The sequence below is a fragment of the Heliangelus exortis genome, chromosome 12 (assembly GCF_036169615.1).
Source record: "Heliangelus exortis chromosome 12, bHelExo1.hap1, whole genome shotgun sequence".
NCBI classification, from domain to species: Eukaryota; Metazoa; Chordata; class Aves; order Apodiformes; family Trochilidae; genus Heliangelus; species Heliangelus exortis.
Window position 1 is genome coordinate 8,117,792 of NC_092433.1, and position 19,360 is coordinate 8,137,151.

Sequence of the window (19,360 nt, forward strand, 5' to 3'; positions counted from 1 at the left end):
TTGTAAACAGAAGTTTCCCCAACGTATAATCCATGTCCTATTCCCATTTATTCATAATAAAACTTTGGTTATGACCGAGAAGTCTGATGTGGTGAAAATTACCATTGTGACACAGGTAGAGATTTGCCAGAAACAGAATAACCATGAAATCTACTCTACTTCTGGCATTTTGAACAGCCAGCAGCATTCTTTTTAGCTGTCTGATGTGGTGCAGCAACTAGGTTATTGTGACTGCTTAAATTAACTCGTGTGGTGTTGTAACAAGATATGGCTCCCATTGCAAGTAGCAAGGCAGCCCAATGAGCTAATATCCTATCCCTGGTGGCTGGTGAGGGCAGTTCAGTGTTTGCTCTGCCAGCTAACACTTGGTTGCAGCAGTTACTGCCATTTGCTTTAAAGGAGCAGTATGCGTAAGAATCATCTCTTTTACAGAAGGAAATTATGTTAATTAAATTCTAGCAGAAAGGAAATAATTTAAATATTCCAGATATTTAAAAGGTACAGTGTTTGGGTTTCACTGCACTCTATATGGAGTACTGGCAGACATGATTAAATACAAAAATGTTCCTAAGACCACAGCAGACAATTCTTATATATTCTCTCTATTAAATTTATTTTCCATATGCTTTTGGGTGGGAAGGTCCCTCAGCAGTTACAGAGAAATGGTTTGCACTTTCTCCTTACTGATGTGTGTCTCCAGACTGGTGTAGCAGCTAAGCTATTGCTGAAGACCCCAAATGCAACTCCGGGCAATGCAGGCTCCTTCTTATTGTGTCTCAGGTAAAAAATAATTCACATTTGTTAGTGAAACAGCCCATACCCCTGTTCTTAAACATCTCCCCCTTTAACTGGCATTTTAAAAACTACAGTACTGCATCATGGAGAGAGATCTCTTTTCCCATCTATGTGTCAGAATGGTCTTCAAAGAAAGATGGTGGGACACAAGAAACCCTTGGGTCCTTCATTCTTTTCTTTCTACAGAGGCAGTCCTTGAACCCTAATAGCTCAGGGCCCTCCCAACTTTTGACTGGCAGGGTACTAGGTTTTTTAAACTTGACAAATATATTGGAATACCCTGAACCATGCTTCTGCCTGCCTTTCAGAAGAGAATTAGAAACCAATGGATCAAACAAAATTTGGCTTGAGGAAGACTTGAACCTTAAAAAGCTGGTTGTGTTTTCCAGAAGAGGTGGGTGCATGGATTTCTTCAAACATCTTACTGCTTGGATAGGATAAAGGGCAAGTAATACCAGCTAAAGTTTGGTAACATCAAATTTTGGATCACATAGCATAAGGAGACACCATGCTATCTAAAAAATTGTTTATGTCTGTCCTTGGCAGTCATTCCAAACTGTTTGGTGGTTTCTCTTCAAGGTGTGAAACAATATTTTCTAACCTGAGAAACGAGAGAGCAGGCAGTTGTGATTTTGTTTTTTGGATCACTGAACTTGAGATGAAGAGCTGTTTTCTTTTCAGTGGTTTGTTTTGCCTTTAATACATCTGGTACTTGTTTATATAATGCATAATTAATCTATGAAATGCATTGTGCAAAGTTATCCTCAGGCCAAAAGATTAGCAGGATTCATATATAATCTGGAGCCACAGTTACCTCATAGGGCAAAAAATCATTTAGAAAGGATATAAAGTTTCACTTTTAAGGGCTTTAATCAACCTCTAATGACACAAGTTATGGAGAAAAACCTTTCCCTGTGGACAGGACTTTTTCCATAATTATTATTTATGGGAATTTTTACACCTTCCTCTGACACCTCTAGAAGAGGCCAGCATATAAGATGTAATAGTGGCTTCATACTGCATTCCAGGTGGGAATGTGCAGAGGGGGAGGGAATAGCTGGGCTAGCTGGAGCAAGCTGCAAACTGGCTGCTGTGTCAGGTGGTACCACTGGGGCTGTCTGTCTGAGCACCTTCTCAGTTGAGGTCTGAACTCTTGTCATCCCCAGACCACTCTTCTGTTTTGGTATAAAAATTATTTTAGATTTCATATCTAGTTTTTTTCTGGTAATTTACAGACATTGTTTGAATCAGTCCATCTACAGTTTGTTGTGGGGTGGTTTGTTTTGTTTTGTTTTCATTAAAGTGATGCAAGACCTTCAATCCATCAGGTAGATCACCCAGCAAGTTGTGATATTGTAGCTCTTAATATAATATAGTTAGGATTTGGTTTGGCTTGTATTCTTTTCCCCATAACTAAATGAGCAGAAATATAAGAAGAGGAGGAGTATGTGGAAAATGGGCAAGCATCAGCCTTACAGCCTGCTTTGGTTGGTTGAAAATTTATTAGAAGGGCTTCAAGGCCTTCAGAATGAGGAGAAGCACGGGGAATAGAGATGCTGGGCTTCTTTATTTTAAATTAGATAAAATTGCAGCAAGAGGCAGATTATGTGCCAGTAGAGTATTCCATCACGTACAGCAGCAGGGGGTACAAATTCAATTTTCAATCATTTCCTGCCTATTGACAGGAAATAGCTATTTCCTGTTATACATGCTGAGCATCCACAGATAAAAATATCTCCAGCATGATTAATTAATAAATCCATTTTGCCACTATTTTAAATAGAAATGCATTGCTTGATATAAAGCTAAAAAAATGAAAGTAATAAAAACAGAAGCTAGAAAAACACATGGAAAAATAAAGGCAGGTGAATGTTTTGTTTTACCTCAGCAGTTTAAATGCTTTTTGTCCTCTATTAAATGTGTTACAATTGAGATAACTCACTGTTGTTCTAGATAGCTTATTCATTCTACACCAAAGGTGAAGTTCTTTTCTAAGCCTTTACTGAGTGTTTTTGTTTTCTTACATTTATATTTAATCAGAATTTCTCTTCAGGGTCCTAGATTACCATGGACTCAAACTTTGGAAAGAGATTTCCTATGCATTCTGACTGGGTTTATCTTGAACAACTTCCTGTAAAAGAGTTTTCAAATATTCTCAGTGTCTGAAGATTGTAAAGTACAGGAGATGTTTGTTAAACTAAACTGCTGCTCATCAATTGTGCTACAAAATAGAACTCATACTTCATTAATTCCCTTTGTGCTTTTAAGGCAAATTGCAGTATTTCAGTGAAACTTACTGTTAAATGTTGGGAATTCCTGTATTTTAAGGCTCAAAAGGATTCTTTTTCTCTTTGCAAAGAGCAAAAGCAAGGATAGCATTTGCTGCAGTAAAAATGTAAATAATTAAGCTGCTGCAATTCATGCAACTTTTCAGAAAAAGCCATTTTTATTTTTAATTCCATTATTTAAGCAAGGTACTGAATAGCTTGACATGAAAAGTACACAGTCACTAATTGTTAAGTATATACCTTTAATGGGATGAAATCTCAGCATATACTTAGGTATTCTATTGGATGAGGACTTATGTGCTCAATAGATTTGGGTTAGAACTTTTGGTGTGTTTTCTTTGGTAGAGTTTCTCTACAAGAGAAAAGCTTGAAGCCTGTACCTCCTGAAAGAATCTGAATTGCCTTGAAGCAGACAAAGTATGAGATGCCATCTGCCAATTACATTATAACATGTACAATACCAAACTACAACCCTCTTTGATGGCTGTATTTAGCAATTGTATTTGTCAGAACTAACCTGGAATATCGGTTCATTTGATGAGTGGAAGTAAGAATATTGTAAATTTTTCCTTATGACTCCAATGAAGAAGAATGAGCCAGATACCTGTTGGTGGTGTTCTGCATTTCAGTAACTCATAAGTTTTATAAGGCAGTACATAGTTTGCTGATTTTCTTGTTTCTTTGGTCTCTGGATTTCTTTGTCATCCCTACTGCTTTAACTGCTACAGCAGTAGGCACCAAAAGTCCTCTGTATAAGACAACATTCTGTTGACCACAAGCCATATCCTGTTTTTAACCTCTGAACAGATTTTTAAACACCACTATACTTTTTTCTCCACAGAATGTTTTAACTAAAGTTAGAAGGTAAGTCATGTATATAGATATTTTCATCCCTCAACTTTAGCTAGTTGTGCTCCTTTCAGATATGACAAATCCTTGAAAAACTTGGTGAGTATAAAGGATAAAAAAAACAAAAAAATGCCCCAAACAAACAAAAAAACCCCTTAAACAAAATAAACCCTTTCAGAGGGCATTTTATTAATGAGAATTATAATACTGGAAAATCTGGTATAGATTAGCAAAGAACAGTAACTGTGTATCTAAATGGAACTGGTTGCATAATTAAATTCCTTTAATAGGTACTGAAATGTAAACCTCTTGATCCCTCTGATGTAAGCATAACTCTTAAAAGTCATGAAACTTGATTCTGCAAGTATAACATGGTAGAGAAATATTCAGATGTTTATTAAAGATTTCAGATACTCTGGGAGGAAATTCATACAGGAGGAAAACAATAGGCAAAACAATTATAATAAAAATATAGCATCCCTTAGACCTATAGCTATGTAAAAAGAGGCTTTAATAAAATCCTGTTTATATATATGTGCAGTTTATACCAGCAGTACTGAAGCAACTTGACTGGGATAACCTAATGACAAGTAGAGGACACTAAAGACTGAAATCTTTGGGGAATATCATGTTTTCACTATTCTTACATTCTTTTTTACCAGTTCATTATTATCTTGTCAGTCTTGAATTTATGTCTTTCTATACATCTGGTTTGGTTTTCTATTTTCCTGCTGAGAATCACAAAAGACTAAATCCTATGGTTTCTTATTAATAGAACATGTCTTTTCAATATCATTTACAATATATAAAGTATCTGTAGCATATAATATTTGCCTTTTCTTGACTTGTTAAAAAGGGGGACTGTTTACTGAGAATTAGTACAACTGTCAGGTGAATCATACCAAACAGCTGTCATGATGTCTACGAGGTAAAAGGGAAAACATTTTAGTTTTAAACGTTTTAGTAAACGTTTTAGTAAAATTGGCATAAATAATGATGTTCTGACACTTATAAGAAAGAGTTATGCCAGGTCTTTGTTTGTACTGACCGTAGTTTTCTGCAAGCTTTTGGCTGTTGTTTGTTTTGTACTGCCTCAGATGCTGCAGGATGAGCTTTCTGGGCTAAGCATTTGCATTAGTTCAGAGGAAAAGAAGCTTGTAACAACAGTTGGAATACATGTGAGCAAGTAATGAAGAAAGCATACTGTATAGAAGTAGTTTATTAGCCCTAAATTTCAGGCTTCACTTAAAGGTTGATCTCAGCTTTTTGTCTTCAATATTTATATCTGATTTCTACTTTTTTGCCACTTAGTGATACTGAGGTATACAGGTAATACATATTATCATTTAATACAATTCCTTTTTATCCAAGGGCTCTTCTATTTTAATATTTTTTAATTTACAGCATGATCTATAATGTTCCCAGCCCACCTGAACTTCGTCTGTCCATATAGCTATAACTGCCTTGGTCAAGGGTGTATTTTCATCTCCATTTGCTTTTATTCCTTTCTGCAGTATGCTATTTTGGGATATAATGGCATGGCTGACCTTGATTACTCGTGTTTAGGCTGGGACTTTTTATCCCTTGTCAGAGTCACAGTACATTGCTCGGTGCTCATTTTCTCAGCAATTAGAACACAGGAGTTCAAACAGTGCTGCTGGCCTCTCTGTTCCTTAAAGTGCTCATTGAGAGAAGTAAGCTGACTGCTTTTAGAAATTGAAGCTATGCATCATGTGCCTTAGTTTAGTGGACTAATAATTTCCATACCTCTGTTTGCTGGTGTCAGTAAGATCTTAAATATGTTTTGTTTGGTTGCTGCTACAGCCTTGCTTTCTACAAACCCTTTAGAAAGAAGAAAGAGCAGAGTGCTCTTGGTAATTTGTAATTTGATGATTTGGTGATTTCCTATGCCAGTTTTAAAGACCAAATCTTGACAGATTTTTCTCACCCACGCTTGCTTCGTGAAAGCTGGGATGCCTGTTTTTGGATTCCACCCTAATCTGTCATATATGATTGTAAGAATACTTAGGTATCACAGCTTTCATATATAAAATTCAGGTCAGTTTACCCACTGGCCCACCCTGCTTTCATGGATGGATTTTCTCTGATGGAAGTTTCAGAGAAATCCAGATGCTGTGAGATAATGTTCTTATATATGAAACTGTAAAACAAGATCAATGTTGTCATTTAATGAAAGAGATTACTTTAGATACCAATTAACACATTTAAAGCAATGGACGTTGCTGATGCTTCCTGGGTTTCAGAGATTAAGATGGGGTGGATGATGGGGGGTTTCCCATGGTAGAAGTACTGCTGTAAATGTTTCTTCTGGTAATGTAATTAGGAAGTATTGGCTCCAGCTAATGTAACTTAAACAAAACATGTTGTCCTCAGCACACTTGTTACACAGGCATCCCTTGTCTAAAAGGAAAACAGGGACATATAGTGTTTCCATGGAAACTTAGTTAAAGTACTGATTTATGGATATGATCACAATCAGTACCACAATCTAATCTGATTGAATTAAATGAAATAGAGTCTTAGTTATGAAGTCAGCACATTGTAAAAGTAACTCTACACATGCAGAAGTCCCTCTTCCAACCTTATAGATGCTTTCTAACTTCATGTAAAACCAGGGAGTAAAGAAGGGTGTATGTGGCACCCTTCTCTTTTTCCTTTGATGGTCAGTTGTATGATTTTTATTAAAAAAATTGAGATTGGAATTTAAGACAAATCTGTTCAAATATGCTTTTTGAAATTGGTTATAGATTGCTGCATTTCTAATGATTGTGTTTGGTTTCCTTTTTCTAAAGAAGAAGAGAGAAGACCCTTTCCCTTAGGGTAGGGTATATCAGCTCTGTAATAATGGAGGAGACAATCTTTGCTTCTTTTGTCATTCTGAAAAAGATTCTGACTTCCTTGTTTATAAAATAACAGTAAAATGCAGATTTGATTGCATTGACCTTGTTAGAAAAATCAATATGTTTTATAAAATGTGTTGTAGCAACATTTCTAAGGGAACCTTTGTCATTTAGCAACGTCTAGGTTTTAAAAAGTGGTAATTCAAAGTTATTTTGATGCCTAGGAATACATTAGAGACTTCAGAATAGTGACCTAATTTTTACCAATTGCAATGGCAGTAAGTGCTTCTGCAGATCATATCAGTATCAGTCTACCTTTGATATATGCCTTAACAGCTATAAAAATCTGGTTTTTGGCAGGCTAACTTTCTTTGTAAATCAGTAGTGGGTTTGCTTTATATGACGACATCATTTGTGAAAATTCTTGCCAAGAAGCCCTTTTTTTGAGTGGACATCTGAGGACTTTTTGCATTCTCCAGAGCTCCATTCTGGAAGGTGCTAAGTATTCTTATCATATGCTGGGCATCCCCTACCTCTCTCAGCCTTCACTGAGCACCAGCAGTGCTCAACACCTTTCAGGCAGAGGCACCAGCTGAATTTGTACCTGTCTTTCAACTTAGTAGAAATAGGAGTAATTTAGTATGACAAATCCTTTGTTTAGTGGGATATCAAAGACAATACCTTTCAGCAAACCTTCCTGTTTTGTTGCAAAGGTTTTCCATTAAAGGGGATTAAAGCTCATATCCATGATACTGATTTCAATAAAAAATTAATTTATAGATCTGAAATATGCTTTATTGCTGTATTGACAGCTAAATCCTACCTATCACTAGGATTTGAATTATAATATACTTGTTGAAGCTTGTTGAAGCATCTGGATAATGGTTTATGTGATGTAAGTATAGTTCATTTGTACTTCCATTGTGGAATTCCTGCCAGCACTTACACTATTTCTAGAAGTTAATAACTCACCCAGAGAAGTTAACCTGTGATCATAACTTGGCAGGAAGATCTCAGGCAAAGATGAGATTTTATCTTCAGAAATCTTCAAAATCTGTCAGTGCATTTTAATTTTATTAGTCTCAGTATTTTTAGAAGGCTTCTTTCTCTGTTTGTTTTTTTCTTTTTTTTCTTTTGAGTATACATTCAAAACATTTATTAATTATGTATTTGGACATAAATTAGTAGATAGATTAATCTTTGCATTTTGTGGCATTAAAGAGGTAATTTCAACTTTGTCTGATGAAGAAAATTCTTGGGTAATTTTTAGCACTATGAAGACCTCTCTCTATTAATGAATATTTACAAGATTAGACTTAAGCAAATATTTTTACTGAAGAGTAAGTAGGCTTATATAGCAATTCTGAAGATTTTATTTTCCTGAAATATAGCAAGTAGACAAGACAAATAGAAAACTGTAAAATTTTCCCCAAATGCCTGACCTATTGAATGCATATTAACTATTTTCCACTTCGCAACCTTGAAGTTCTTCAGATTAGATAAACCAAAAGATAATTTTTTCCACAGTCAGATTTATTCCTAAGAAGTATAAATACGGGTTCAAAATGGTGGCAATTAAATATTCTCATGAAGTAAAATCAAATAAATGAGAAAATGTTCAGATTAAGGTCAAGGTTAATCCATTCGTCTAGAAAATGAATAAACTTTCAAGTGAATTCTTTATATGTAATATACTGAATGCATCTTGAAAGATTTTTTTTTTTTTTACATGTATGAAGAGTACGAAAAAGAAGAAAACTTATGTTTTGGTGTACTTGGACAGTCTTTCTGTGTTATTAATCTAAGATAACTTTCTGTTCCTGGCATAGTTTAAATCTCTAGTTCAGAACTTCAAAGAGTACTGGCTTATAGCTCAAATACTACCTCGTATTTTTGTTGGGCAAGCAGGCAGCTGTGTTCTTTTCTACACAGAGATTCAATGAAAATGCATTTTTGATCCAAAAAATTAGAAATGCAAACAAAGTTGCTTTTGCAGCTAATACTGTTCATGAAAAAGTGTAATGTTTGTATCTTTTTCTATTTTCTGATGTCTTTCACCAGCACTAATTTCTCTGTATTTGCAACTACAAAATACTATGGAATTAGTCAAAGACTATTTCAAACACACAAAAATGTGTGCACTGACTCTTTTGACCACACTAAACGTCTTCTAGAGAGCTTTTAAGACATGGTTAAATAAAGTAGTGATCTTAGAAAAAAAATATGAAAGCTATTCTGAAACATGATAGTGAATATTTAGTGTTGAAATGCTGGAGTGTTGTCTTCATGATCAGGTATTTCTAATTTATTATTTGACTAAATAACATCACCAATATTTTTAGTAATTTGCTAATCGCTGTGTTGCACAAATGGTTTGTAGAGAAGGTCACCATTATTATAAGTTAGAACAATATAACAAAAACAATATAAGCTTTGCCTATTTCAGAAATCAGCCTTTCTCAAAATGCTATAAATTGGAAGCAAAAAGCCTGACATCTCCTAAGAGAGTTTGGGCACAGTCTCCAGGAGTTCAGATGAGTATCCTTATTTCTGGATGTTTGAAATTTGAGCCTCTTAGGGTTCATTAATTGCTAGCTTGAACCCACAGCCTTTTTGCTGAAATTTGAAAGGCACACTAGCTAAACTAATCCAAACTAGGACCTCAGTTGTTAGAAGGACCTCAGCTTTTGTTGAGAACTTGACAAGTCATGGGTCCTCCCTTAAGATTTATAAATGCTCTTACAAATATGTACTGTTCCTATATTTTGTTTCAGTCAAAGGATGCACTTGAATATTACCAAAAAAAAGGATGAAGAAAACCCTGTAAAACTATAAAATGGTTATGGAGCTATTAAAATACCATCACTATTTCATTATATCACTGTTACTGTGGCCAGCTTTCAGTATTCACATACTTCAGGTGCCATCAGAATTCAGAAAAAACTGTCAGACTAGTGGCCATGCAAGGGGATGTTGGAAGAAAGCTGAAGGCTCATAGCAGCTCCTTATAAAAATACTGCCACCAGCACAGTTTTCTCTATGATGGTGCTTGCCTTCTCTCTGCAGAAAATGGAAGAATTCCTGAGGCTAATGAAATTACTACCCTTCCTGCCTTTTTGTTTGTTGTTTTGTTGGTGGCTTTTGTGGGGGTGTGTTTATTTGGTTTGTTTCTTGTTTTGTTTTTCTCTTTTCTTTCTCTCTTTTTTGGTAATGGAATGAACCAGGTGTCAGTGGGTTCCAAGTATTTTCTAAAAGTCATAGGGAGGATACTCCAGATACCAGACAGGACTTCACTGTGCCCTGCCTCATCCCCTTAAAATCATGCAGTCTAAACCACTGTTTTATGCTATCAATGTATTCCTTATATTTCTTAGGAACAAGGTATTTATCTTTCCAGTAAAGTGCACGTAGTTTAATTTTGCATGCCAAATGGTTACCTCCCTCCAGGCTTATAGGAGGATTTTTTTTATTAGTATTTTTTTTTCTTAAGTTACAAATGGATCCCTAAGTAGCTCCCTTGAGCTGTGCTCCCGGTACACAGAGTTTATCACACAGTAAATGAGTAGATTTCTGTAGGAGCCCTTTGTTTGAGTGTTGGCAGCACATCAACTACTATCTTCTCTTAATGTTTGAAATACAGTGTAACTGTCTGACTGATAATTTACAGATAACCCATTTCCCTCCAGGCTCCTCAATGAAGCCTTCTGAAAAGGCAGTGGACTTTCAGTCAACGGCATCTATATTTTTTTAAGTTTTCACTCAGTTTATATGCTTTTTGTGTTTCCTTCTGCTCCTACTGCTACTTCATTAGTCCTCCAGAAGGAAGATACGTGTCAGGGAGTCAAAGGGAGTCTGGTTTATGATGATGTTCACAGACTGCCCTCCGCAGTTGAGTTTGTCAGAGATTGGCTGCAAACCAAGCCCTTCAGCTTTCCCTGGTGGTTTGAGTATGAATGAACTTCGGCCTTCCAGCAATCATCATCCTGCTCTCCTTTCAGCTTGGCTTCACATCAAGTTCCTAATATCTCCTCCCTCTCTGCTTGAGCTTGGCCTCCAGGAAATACCAGTTGCCACTGCCTTCCCTGTATCTTGGGAGTTTCCATCCAGACAACTAATTCTTACACCACTAATTCTAAAAATACTCTGGAAGAAAGTAGCAAATTTGAGTTCCATGATTAAAGAGGCAGAACTTCAACTTTCCGTTGTCCATTTAAGAAGAATTCACTCATTTATGTGTTGCATCCTGATAGGTCTTATGAAGGGAGGTATCCTTTCTGTTGCTTAAATCTTATTATATATTATGACATAAAATCTGCCTCCCATAACAAGATGATAATTATATTGGAAAAAATACACATGTATGAGCAGTCATTCCACTTACTTGACGATAAAAAGCTGAACGTAAGATAGTAAAATAATACAGGATATTTTGCCTGAAAACTGTTTAGAATCCAAAACCATGTGATACTTTGCACTTTGAAATTTATTTGTATTTTACATTGTACCTAGGTCATTAAAAATCTCATTTTAGGAAAAATTGATCTGTGAATGTTAACGAGGCACTGTAGCTCAAATTGAGGTGGGAAAGGTAGGTCCACGTTTACATGGATTTAAATGATTTAAAACTTTCTGTGTTGGGTGTCTGAAATCAGGTTCAGACATTTCAGATAATAAAATGAGTAATTTTCACATTAAACGAAAATTCTAGGGATATTTTCGGTTCCTAGAATGGGAACTGTTGTGAGAAGAGGAAGTTATGGGTAAAATGGAAAAGATCAATGAGATCAAGAAGGAAAATGAATGAAGTGTGAAGTTTGGAAAGGTGAAACTGCATTTTATTGTGCAAGTAAACTGAAACCAGGATTAGAAGCAGTCTGGGAAGTGCACATTTGATGAATGCTCGTTTGTATTTTTAATATATCCTGCATATGATGAAAGAATGGCTAGCACTGGGAATATATCTATGTTGGATGATACTGGAGCTCAACTGTATTATTTTAGAAGTGTGCCTATCAGAATACCTCTAATTTATTAGGTAGGACTTGTTGGAATTGATGGAAAATATTTTGTATGCTTTCATTTTAATTACAGTACATAACAGGCCTTATAGGTATTTTAAGGGCATTGTCTTTGGTGGTGGGAGTCTCCTTTTCTGGAATGTTTCACATTTAATTATTTGTTATTTGAAAAGATAGTAATAAGAGGTGATATGAGTAGGCAGAAAGAAGGGAATCTTAAGGAATCTAAGCTTAATGCACAAAGGCAATAAATCTTAAAAAAAAAAAAAAAATCCTGCTACAAATCTTTGCCCAGGATATCTAATTTTGAAGTCAAGCTAAAGCTCATTTAAGAGTACCCCATCAGAAAAAGGAGGCCCAAATGTTTTCAAAATGTTGGGTATCTGCTGTGTATGAGAAAGAATATCAGTCTCTACTGTATTGTGTGCGAAAAAGGAATTTAAAATATTTTTCTAACCTTTCTGATTCTAGTGCTGTTATATCTTATGTATTATATATTATACATACTATATAATATTTATATGTAATATATATTATATATATTATATAGATATTTCATAGAATGGAATCCTTTTAACTTTTACTACTTTTCCTTAATTATTCACTTGGAATCCCCCTGCCAAGTTTATAGAGAGCTTCAGCTCCTCTCTTGCTTGAAATAAATCAATCTAATCTGTTTTCCTCTTATTTTGAGTAGGAGGAGATTATTCTTTTTTACTTAGAGCCTAAGAGCTCTTGCAATGCTGTGTACAGAAGTAATTTGTTGAAGAAGGCTTTCCTTATCTCTCTGTTTGCTTAGCCACGGAGATCTTGAAATGAACACAAGCAATCCTAATCTATTCTGAGTAGTTATTTGTTTTTCTTCATGTTTGCCTTGACACTAAGGAGCCCTGAGCTCTGCAGCAGTTGAGCACTTCCCAATTTTTCTGTTCTCAGAACATCCCACTAAAAGAATGAAATCCAACCCTTAGCCATGCATTGATGCATAAGGAAATTACTTATTTAATAATAATTATCACTGAGCCAGGAATTTAACTTGGTCATTCTCAACCATCTGTTATTTCATAGGGTATGCACTAGAGAAGAGCAGCCACTTTATCAAAGAAAGGGAAGAAATCTCAGGGAGTTAATAACTGTTTTCCATAGACAGCTTGAAAGGTACTTATTGAAATCACCTAAGTAAATTTGCTACTATGATTGAAACAGAAAACTGGATTTTCAATATTCATTTGAAATTACACATTTTGTGTTATATGGAGAAAGAGCCTTACTGCCCCTCTGTCAGCTCACATCACTTGATCTCCTGCACACCTCTAGCTCCAGCCCACCCTGCTCAGTGATATCCCAAAGGACAGGCAGCAGTGAAGGCAAAACCTTTCCTCTTCTTTACACATTTTTTCCTGGCTAAAGAAACAGTTCGTATCCCTTGGCCATTTTGTTTGAGCCAAGCCTACAAATGTTGGAAGAATACTTCTGGTATGTTTTAAAATGCATATTCTGTGTAAAGAGCGATTATAGTTTTTGTTCTTTGTGGTTTGGTTTGGTTTGTTTTTTTTCAAGATAAATGTAAATCTTAAGTAGCTTGAATCACAGGTACTTCAATCTGAAGTGCTGAAGGACTAGGAATTGCTCACAATTCCAATCTAAAACCTTTTGAAATATATTTAAATATTTCTTAACCCAATAAATGGACTGACCAAAAAATATCCTGTTCTAGTTAAAATATTCTCAAAAACCTCCAGGGGAAAAAAAAAAAAACAAAAAACCTGCAACAATGTTTTAATATCTTCTTAGAGGCTAAGAAGAAAATTATTTTCCCATACGTTAACACAGTTAATTCTTTTTAATTTAATGAGATCATAAAAGATTGGTCCAGGGATGCAGCAATGGATGCTAAGAGAAGTCAAAGCAGATGTCTATAGCTCCTCTGTGTATTTTTCTGCTATATCTTCATCATAGTAAGTTCTTTTAAATAAAAAGAAGCCATTTCAGAAATGTTCAGCACATATAGATGGATATGTTACCATTCTCTTTGTTAAGGCAGGTGAAACCATAAGAATCAACTGCCTTTGGAGCTTACCACAGAACAAACCACAGAAACCCAAATCTATTGTTTTCAGTAGAAACAGTGTTAGATCTAACAGGAACAGCAGACTTGGCTGGAAAAAGGGTTCACTAGTATTAGGAAAAACATAATCCCACTTGAGGTTATGAGAAATATATAAAGTCAGTGTTATCTTGGATAATTATTACAAAATTACAGGCTATTATCAGAATTGCACACAGTGCTCGTAATTTCACTTTTTAAAGATGTTTTAATGTTTGAAGCAGGCTTCTGTTCCACTGATAATGGATAAAATGAACTAAAAACAAATGATCACTTGAAATATTAAATAGTATTTTCATGTTGTTTCAACATCTTCCTGTGTTTCAGCACACAGCACGTGTATTCCTACAGTTACAGTGTATTGGTACCAGTGGAATATTAGATGTGAACATGAATGTGTTCAGCTTCTGGTTCTTTTATGTTAAGTATAGAGACATTGGCAATTTGAATTATGTTTGCCTTGTGTATTCTCCCCTTTTATTAGCAATGACTTCATGTGTAATGAAGCTTTAAGTGGTTTAAAATACAACTGTGTGATTTCTCCAATTTAATTAGTTAAGGTTATTTATTTTAGGCTTCACTTTCCCAGACTGTTTTCCCTTCTGATTAATTGTAAATACTCATTTTGAAGAAAATTATTTTGAAAGAATCAAACTGGTTTTATGTTATTAATTCTTTAAAATGTATGTATTTCCCAGCTGTAGGTATCCAGATGAAACTTGAATTTTTCCAGCGGAAATTTTGGACTGCAAGCAGACAGGTATAGTTTAAATTGAAGTTTTGCCATTGGATATAATGCAGCTTTGTATTTATGCAGATGATGATTTTCCATTTAGTTTTCACAAGTAAAAATATTGTAAAGAAACAATGTATTTGAAATGAATAATGGCTGCCTCTTCTGACTTACATTCCAGTTCATCGTTTCAAAAAAGAAAATTCAGCTGTCAAAAACAATCGCTTGTTCCCATTTTTATGGAAGCCAGTAGAAAAATTATTACGCTTAGACCCCTATAAGAAAACTTTGTTGGCCTGAAGCATACTGATTTTTTTCCCCAAAAAAAAGTGGTGATGGTAAACCAAACTGTCATATTTATTCCTTTCCAGTAACAATAGAATTATTAACATTTATTATTAACATATTTATTATTATTAACATATTATTAACATATTTATTATTAACAATTATGCCTTCTCAGTTACTTAGGAGCTAATTTCTAATATTCAATAACTGAAGTATCACATAGATGATTGATGAACTAGATTAATGAGATGACATTAATAATCTTTAATAAACTATTCCTAAAATATTCAGGATATAGCATTTTCACTTATTGAAGAGGATAATGTAATTTCTAAAGACTGGAAGATGCCATCCCTATTTTGAGAACAGATTGGAATAGTACTGTTTGAGAAAATAAGACCTAAAATTCAGGTGCTATCCTTCTCCTATTGGAAAATTATGTATTCATGTCTAAGAATGGTTTCTGAGCTTCTGACACATGGAGGAAATTATGGTGTTTAAAACAGCTGAAACTGTCAGCATGAATGCACTCTTGCTCTGCAGGCAGTAAGAGAACAGGATTGGTGAAGATTTAAAATTTTCTTACTAATATTTAGAACAATTGCTGTCAAATAAAAATGTAATTAATATCAATTTCTTTACAAATGTGCTCACATGGATTTTTAAAATGTCATATTTTGTAATAATCAAATGAAAAATCAAAATATTTTATTGATTTTTTTTTTATTTTATCTCTATATTTTTATTTTTTATTTTATCTCTAGTGTGCATCTCTCGATGGCAGATGTGCTATAAGTTGTGATGATGAAGTAAGTATTTGGCAGATTTTTTTTTCTAGTTTCACCTCTATTACAGTAGAACATAAAGTTGACTTACTTTGAACATCTTATTGTGCTGCTTGCCTTGTATTAATTTATTTCCAATTAAATCTCATCTTCCATCACCTTAATACATTACTGCCTATGCCATAGTACCGAATATATTTGGAGTGTGGTCTGGAGCCTTTAGTTTGCTCAGGGCTTTTTCCATATATAAAAATAAATAATAAGAATGCTGACATAAAGTACTGTATGATGTTTCCTGCAGTGCCAGTTAGCAGAGTTTGGCTTCCTTGAGGACAAAGAATTCAAAACTTTAAATAAACATGCTAAAAAAAAAAAAAAAAAAAAAAAAATCACAAATGTGCTTGAGGAGTGCTTTCTAACATGTGCCATTATCATAGTGGATATTTAGTTCCTTAAGGTAAAGCAAACCCTTAAGTTTTAAAAATTAGTTTTTTGTAAATTAATTTATAAAAAATATAAAGGTACATCATCAGTCCTAGCAATCTCACCCCTAAGATGCCACTTCACAACCTCACATACTGTTATATTTAGAAGTGAGCTCAGAACTTATGTGCAGTTATAAATTTTTTAAAATACGTCTGCTTGATGTGCAATTGAGATCAAAAGCCAATCCAGGGAGAAAGGCAGAACTTAAAGCATCAGCAGTTACAAGAGTGGAACACGACCATCTTCAGCATCCCGCATCAGTAAAATTTTCAACAAGCTATAATTCACGTACTAGGATGCTGCAATCTAACAGTTGGAGGCTACAGATAGCAATAAATAAAAGAAAATAAAACCTACAGTAAGCCAAAACCCAAAGGCCTGATTGTCATGGCCTATTTGGTAATGAAATGGATCATAGGCATCAACACATCTTTTGCATTTCTTATTATAAGAACTTGCAGACTCTTCCCTTTAAAGGTTGTGTCATTTTAATCAGGAACTACCCATGAAGTAATGAAAAATAAAGCAAATTCCACCCAGGTGATGGTGAAGGTGTGTACTTAGTTTAAATTCCAGGCTGTCATTGGCATATAAACCAATTTTAAGGTATTTAAGGTATATACTTATATATAATTTAAGGTATTTAAATAATATAATTTATAATTTAAGGTATTTAAGGTATATACGCATAGTATTTAGTACCCCATCCTCCTATGAGTGACCACAAATCTATTGAAAAAGGGGGACTGGAGAACTGTTAATTACCAAAGTTTTATGGCCTTGCTTTTGTGTAGCTTGCTACAGAGTTACTGTGCCAGCTTTACCTTGAATTGTTCCCAACAGCTTAAAAATGTTTTCATCAATGGGTTTCCAGCCAGAGCCCACCAACCTGAGAAAGTCTAACTGCAGGCAGTCTGGATAAAGTTAAAGTGCTTGTATAAAATCTCCTCCTTGTTTAGCTTAAATCACCTTGCTTTGGGGATTAAAAACTAGGCAGAGGTTACTTCCTTCATTTGTGACAGCCATTGTGATAAAATAGTAATGCTACACAATGTCTTGTGTAAATCATGCTCCTGCTGTGGTGTCCAACTGCTTCAGCAAAACAAGTGTATTATCATCACTGAAAAAATGTTTTTTCTCTGTTCTTGCTAAGCAGCAAGATAAAGGTTCCAAGAGAGCACAGCCGGAGGCAATCTACTCATCTTTTTTATTGCATTGGCAGTTGATAAGAATAATTGTATACTTTGCTAAATATTCATGCAGAACTTCTTTTGCTGTTACATGCATGTGCAAAGAAACACAAGCAAGTTAAAGTCTTTTCAGCTACTTTCTCTTGGCACCAGCAGAAGCCTTGTAAGCATATACAGAAATTTAGTAATACTGTGAACGTTGGTGATTTAGAGATCCCAGAATTTTTTTTTAATTAATGAAAAAAATATACTGTTAATACAAGACTCAACCAAATATCCCAGCACCTCTGTTGACTCTGTTAACTTTCACAGCTGTCTTTTCTCAATGGCAAGAAAATACCTGCTGAACAGTTGTTATATATTAAAGCATATTTAATGCAAATAAAGTGGCATAGTAGTCATACAGAGAATTAGTTCATGAGTCTGTGTGACACTTTTGATTCTAAAATACAGCCATCCAATTAATTAGAAACATTTTTTTCCTGTATTTTGGAGACAGAGCTTTGAATTTGCTAACTTCTTCCTCTTTTCCTGAGGTCTCAGATTTTATTTTAATATTTTTAATAATTTATTTTATTATTTATTATATTATATTTTAATATTGTTTTCTTTCTTTTTCATTTTTTTGTTTCTTAACCCATATTGCATTCCATTACTGTTATTGTATATTGGAGCTGTGAAAATTACATAGAGCACTTGAACTTGATCAAAGTTGCTGTAATTCAAATGTGCTCCCAGACCTCAGTAGACATTCTTGCTGTGTTTATTCTGGACTTCTTGCCTACTCTGTTTTACAAGCTCAGGGACTCTCCACCTATGGAACATTCCCCCTGAAATCTGAAGTTCACTGAACTTGAACCTTTGGGCAAACCTGCTCATAGTTCCCTTCCAATATCTGTGAAATGTGAATTAAACCTCTTTCCTAAAACTCTGCTCTGTGTACATACTATTATCCCATGCATTAATCTTATAGCTGAAAACTTCTGTTTGAGGTTTCCTAATGTATTGGACAAGCAAATGCACCCCAGTGTCATTTGTCAGTGCTACATTAAATCAAAGCTATTTCTTTAATGTAGTGCTGAATATTGAAAGCTATTTATGTTGCTGGCAAGTGGGTGAATCAATGGTCCTGAATGAATATTTTTCCACTCTTAATTTAACGAAAATGGATTAAAATAAATATCCTTATTTCACATTCCTCCAAAATGTTAGGTTCCATTTATTGCCTTGTGCCTGTAGTAATGCTACAAAATTAGTATCTTAAATTCTGAATAGTGATTCTCCATAGTGAATGACTGTGTCTTAGCAATTTGAGACATGGCCACTAATGCTTGAATTGAGCCAGTCTTTTCCAACTGCATATAATCCAAAAATTATGAAATTAAGACTACATTATTTTTTGTCCAGCGTAACTACTTTCTATTTTCTACACTGTGAAGATATTTCTAAAGCACTATCTCATAATTAATCTTTCAGTTAATGAGGACTGCAAATATGTATCCTCAAAAGAGCTCTTTGTTGCCTTAGCTCCTCTCCTAATAAAGTTAGTGGGAGGTTTATGATTAACTTTGTGGAGGGCAGTGTTCTGGTGTTAGAGTCTGCATCTGAAATCCCACCCTCCATACAGCATCGAGGTTAAGCAGCTGCCACTTCTGAAAGCATTAGCTCTACTCGAGTCTTTGCCAGCATCATCAGCTTTTCACATTACATTTGCCAACTTTTGGTTTTCTAGCAGATCAAAGGTTGGAAGTGAGTTGGTTCAACTTCCTTTTTGACAGGTTTTCTGTCACTGGGGGTGCCTGGAGCTTAAGTTCCCCTATTAGAATGAATATCCTGCATTTGCATTAGGGAATGACATTCGTTCCAAACATTGGACAGGTCTGGGTTTGTTTGTTGTGGTTTTTTTAAACTAAACTTCAAGCCATGATGATTCCTATGTTGGAAGCCAGCCTACTTATTC

General features: G+C 34.8%; 1 protein-coding gene across 2 annotated transcripts in view; it reads left to right on the top strand.

The window, feature by feature from the left end:
* The window catches only part of CACNA2D3 (calcium voltage-gated channel auxiliary subunit alpha2delta 3), a 383,322-nt gene that overhangs the window by 328,118 nt on the left and 35,844 nt on the right, over nt 1–19,360 (top strand). For both annotated transcript variants that reach the window (XR_011728222.1, XM_071755835.1), the window contains exons 27-28: nt 14,617–14,678; nt 15,704–15,748. Coding sequence is in view for 1 of the 2 variants with exons in the window: in XM_071755835.1 (XP_071611936.1) it covers nt 14,617–14,678; nt 15,704–15,748 (107 nt within the window). In the remaining variant the exon portion in view is untranslated. The remainder of the gene's footprint in view (nt 1–14,616; nt 14,679–15,703; nt 15,749–19,360) is intronic.